The following is a 4959-nucleotide window of genomic DNA, read 5'->3' on the forward strand; positions in this document are numbered from 1 at the left end:
GGTCCGGGCTGGGGATTCGAACCCGCCGCCTATGTGGCTGGCGCCTTAGCCGGTTGAGCTATAGGCACCGAGCCCACCTGGCTATTTTTAGAGACGAGGTCTTTCTCTGGCTCAGGCTGGTCTCTAACCTGTGAGCTCAGGCAATCCAAGGGCTTCAGCCTCTCAGAGTGCTATTACAGGCCTCAGCCACCAGCCAGGCCCCTCCTCCTCTTTTTTTTTTGGCTTGCAGTTTCTTATCCATCTCTGCTACATAAATGATAGAATCCTGTGACACCTCTCAGCACCACACCTTGCTTTTTTGTCCTAGTTATCTTGGAAATTGTAACACATTGACTGCCACACTAGAAAAAAATTTTTTTTCCTTGGGATCACAGCGTTTTATTACAAAGGTAGAATAAAAATGTTGAAAACAAAGCAATCCTTTCTAATTTAATGAAGCATTTGTTATTTTTTTTCTGTTCATAAGTTATATACAACTCACGTGACATAAGGATCAGTTTTGACATTGCATGCCACATGAGTTGTATGTGACTTACAACTTACTTAATTTGTTTCTGAGAATTGAGTCTTTTTTCATTCCACAAGTATTTAGTTATATCTGGAGTTATATCTGGACCTTGGATGATGCTGAATAACTACCTCTGAATCATGCCACCTCATCATGTGCATACTATCATTAATTTCATTCAAAGAGCCTCCAGCACAATCTGTAGTTATGATGATTGGAGAACACAATCTAGCACGTGTGATGGGCTTTGGTGGGCCAGCTGGAACAGGTGCCAGTTGACAGCGAAAACAGTGAGCAGAGGTTTCACAGCTTCATGTGGTACTGGGCTTAAAAGGTGGAATTAAATACAGCTCACATGGCAGTTAAGTGTTAATACATGAAGAACTCCTCTTTTACATTTTTTTTTTTTTTTTGAGACAGAGTCTCACTATGTCACCCTTGATAGAGTGCTGTGGCTTCACAGCTCACAGCAACCTCAAACTCTTAGGCTTAAGCGATTCTCTTGCCTCAGCCTCCCAAGTAGCTGGGACAACAGGCGCCCACCGCAATGCCTGGCTGTTTTTTTGTTGAAGTTGTCATTGTTGCTTTAGCTGGCCCAGGCCGGGTTTGAACCCACCATCTTCAGTGTATGTGGCCAGTGCCCTACCCACTGAGCAGCTATGGGCACCGCCCACCCTACTTTTTTTTTTAAATTTATTTTTATTTTTATTTATTTATTTATTTTGCAGTTTTTGGCTGGGGCCAGGTTTGAACCCACCACCTCCAGCATATGGGGCTGGTGCCCTACTCCTTGAGCCACAGGCACTGTCCCTACCCTACTTTTTTTAACGGCTAAATCAAATTTCATGGTATGGATTTACTGAAGCTTGCAAAACAAAATCCCCTAGACCTTGTTTTTTTTTTTTTTTTTGGAGACAGTCTCATTTTGTCACACTTGGTAGAGGGCTATGGTATCATAGCTCACAGCAACCTCAAACTCTAGGGCTTAAGCAATTCTCTTATTTCAGCCTCACAAGTAGCTGGGAGTATAGGTGCCTGCCACAGCACCTATACTCCCAGCACCTATACTCCCCTTTTGGAGATGAGGTCTTGCTCCGGCTCAGGCTGGTCTTGAACCTGTGAGCTCAGGTAATCCACCCACCATGGCCTCCTAGAGTGCTAGGATTAGATGTGAGCCACCTTGCCGAGCCCCCTAGACCAGGGGTCCTCAAACTTTTTAAACGGGGCCAGTTCACTGTCCCTCAGACCATTGGAGGGCTGGACTGTGGGCCCTGGGATAAGTCGGCTGCTAAGCAGGACAGGCAGTGGCAGCAAAAACACCCGGTGGGCCAGATAAATGTCCTAGGCAGGCTGCATAGTTTGAGGACGCCTGCCCTAGACCTTGTTGAACTCTTTCCCACCTCTGTTAGGAGGGACTAACATCTATTTCTCAGAGTTAAGAGAGTTAACATCTTAACTAGTATAGGGCTGGACTAATGAGAAACCCTATTTAAGGGTCTCTTAAGTCAGATTAGATACATGATAAAGTCATGTTATTCTTGATGATAATTTATTTGTAAAGTACCTTTTGTCATGATGGCTTAGTGATGGGCCGTGGTGTCCTATGAGACAGAAATGAAGGCAAGTAGAAACAAAGAGACAATCTCCCAGTCCTTGAGCCTTCTAGAGAAGCAGATGGCAGAGGAGCAGAATAGCTCAGCATCTCACACTTCCTGCCCCAACACACACACCTGATTTTTATCTTTCTTATAGCCTTGGAGAGCAGTACTACAAAGATGCCATGGAGCAGTGCCACAATTACAATGCCCGCCTCTGTGCTGAGCGCAGCGTACGACTGCCTTTCTTGGACTCACAGACTGGAGTAGCCCAGAGCAACTGTTACATCTGGATGGAAAAGCGACACCGAGGTCCAGGTGAGGGTCCAGACTTGAGAACAGGACTCACGAGCACAAGGGGGAAGAAGTGTCCTCATCATAGGTGATAAAGCATTCCCTAGTGCTTTCCGTCTTTGTTTTTGTTGTTGTTTTTTGAGACAGAGGCTCACTATGTTGCCCTTGGGAGATTGCTATAGCATCACAGCTCACAGCAGCCTCAAACTCTAGCGCTTAAGCAATTCTCTTGCCTCAGCCTCCCAAGTAGCTGGGACTACAGGCACCTGCCACAATGCTTGACTTTTTTTTTTATTGTAGTTGTCATTGTTTTTTTTTGTTTTTTGAGACAGAGCCTCAAGCTGTCCCCCTGGGTAGAGTGCCATGGCATCACAGCTCACAGCAACTTCCAACTCCTGGGCTCAAGCAATTCTCCTGCCTCAGCCTCCCAAGTAGCTGGCACCACAGGCGCCTTTCACAATGCCCAGCTATTTTTAAGGAGGTGGGGGTTGCAGCCTTCATTGTTGTTTGGTGGCCCCAGGCTGGATTCGAACCTGCCACCTTAGGTGTATGTGGCTGGCACCTTAGCCACTTGAGCCACAGACACCAAGCTATGTAGTCGTCGTTGTTGTTTAACTGGCCTAGGCCGGGTTTGAACCCACCAGCCCTGGTGTATGTGGCCGGCACCCTAACTACTGAGCTATAAGCACCAAGCCTGCTTCCTGTCTTTGGATGGACATGGTCTTCCTATAACTATAAACCCAGGGCAGGTGAAACTGACAGGTTCATAGCATTATCTTTGTTTTTTTTTTTTTTTTTTTTTTGCCTTGCTTAAGCCATTATGCACATCATAGAACTATGTGTTAACCAAGGCCCCTAAGTTTACATCTATTTTTCTTTGCCACAAACTGTCTCACGCAACTAGACTCTCACTGTCAATTTTCCTCCCTTGCTCTAGAACTCAAAGGCAGTGGAGAGAGGGTACTACTCATCTAGAAAGGGTTTAGTATTATTTTCTAGGGTTGTGTTGGGGCTTGACTTCTTTTCCTTCCTTCCATAGGATTGGCCTCTGGACAGCTGTACTCCTACCCTGCCCGGCGCTGGCGGAAAAAGCGGCGAGCCCACCCCCCTGAGGATCCACGGCTTTCTTTCCCATCTATTAAACCAGGTAAGACAGGCTTGGCGCCTGTAGCTCTGTGGCTGGGGCCCCAGCCACATGCACTGAAGCTGGTGGGCCTGCCAAACAACAACAACTGCAACCAAAAAAAAAAAAAAGCTGGGCATTGTGGTAGGCTCCTGTAGTCCCAACTACTTGGGAGGCTGAGGCAAGAGAATCACTTAAGCCCAAGAGTTTGAGGTTGCTGTGAGCTATGATGCTACAGCACTCTACCCTCAGTGACAGCTTGAGACTATCTCAAAAAAAAAAAAAAAAAAAAACCAATCAGGTAAGGTGTGTCTTCCCTGGGCAGGGGCATGGTCTGCTGCATGGTAAGAGTCCTGCTAATCATCTGTTCTGTACCTGGCCAAATGCTAGGTCCTGAGATGCTAAAGTGAGTAAGATGAGATTCCTTTCTTTAGAGAGCTCAGTCTAGTAAGAGAGGCAAACATAATTACAGTGCCATTGAACTAAGGTTTTTTGGTTCCTGGACAGCCAAAGAACAGAAGACAGTGACAGGCCTTCAGAAAGCCCCAGTATCATATAGACTCAGAGCGGTCTGCTTTTGTCCTTTCTGAGCCTTGCTTCATCCTGGCCTTGCTTGCAGACACAGACCAGAACCTAAAGAAGGAGGGGCTGATCTCTCAGGATGGCAGTAGTTTAGAGGCACTATTGCGCACTGATCCCCTGGAGAAGCGAGGTGCCCCAGATCCCCGAGTTGATGACGACAGCCTGGGCGAGTTTCCTGTGGCCAACAGTCGAGTACGGAAGGTACGACATTATACCTCTGGCTAAGGAAATTTTGATGGAAACTAACCTCTTCATCAGGGCCACCTAGTTACTAGAACTAAAGCAGAAGCTGTGGCTCTTTGAACTGCTGTCTGCAGTTCTGTTCCTACTTCATTCCCTAACGGGTGCTGGATGCTGCCTGGCTTCTCTGTTGCCATCCAGTCTTTCCCGCTCCTAAGCACTTGTTCATCCTCTTTTGGCATAAAAGTTTTTTACATAGTTTTCTGGTGCCTAAGGCTATGTATTTGCCAATGGGGAAAATAAAAATAAGAAGGGCTAGGGCCGGGTGCCGTGGCTCATGCATGTAATGTTAGCGTTCTGGGAGGCTGAGGTGGGTGGAATGCCTGAGCTCACAAGTTCGAGACCAGCCTGAGCCAGAGTGAGACCTCGTGTCTAAAAGTAGCCAGATGTTGTGGCAAGTGCCTGTAGTCCCAGCTACTTGAGAAGCTGAGGCAAGAGGATCACTTGAGCCCAAGAGTTTGAGGTTGCTGTGAGCTATGACATTACAGCACTACCAAGGGCAACAAAGTGAAACTCTGTCTCAAAAAAACGAAACAAACAAATAAAAACTAAAAACAAGAAGGGCTGGTGGCTCGGCGCCTATAGCTCAACCGGCTAAGGCGCCAGCCATGTACACC

At 46.9% G+C, this 4959-nt stretch overlaps 1 protein-coding gene across 2 annotated transcripts in view; it reads left to right on the forward strand.

The window, feature by feature from the left end:
- DPF2 (double PHD fingers 2) overlaps positions 1-4959 on the forward strand; it is a 21713-nt gene that overhangs the window by 4243 nt on the left and 12511 nt on the right. For both annotated transcript variants that reach the window (XM_023518482.1, XM_003798646.2), the window contains exons 2-4: positions 2261-2421; positions 3437-3544; positions 4140-4303. In XM_023518482.1, the coding sequence (XP_023374250.1) occupies positions 2261-2421; positions 3437-3544; positions 4140-4303 (433 nt within the window). The remainder of the gene's footprint in view (positions 1-2260; positions 2422-3436; positions 3545-4139; positions 4304-4959) is intronic.

This window comes from Otolemur garnettii, unplaced genomic scaffold, assembly GCF_000181295.1.
Source record: "Otolemur garnettii isolate 467f Iridium unplaced genomic scaffold, OtoGar3 scaffold00140, whole genome shotgun sequence".
NCBI lineage: Eukaryota > Metazoa > Chordata > Mammalia > Primates > Galagidae > Otolemur > Otolemur garnettii.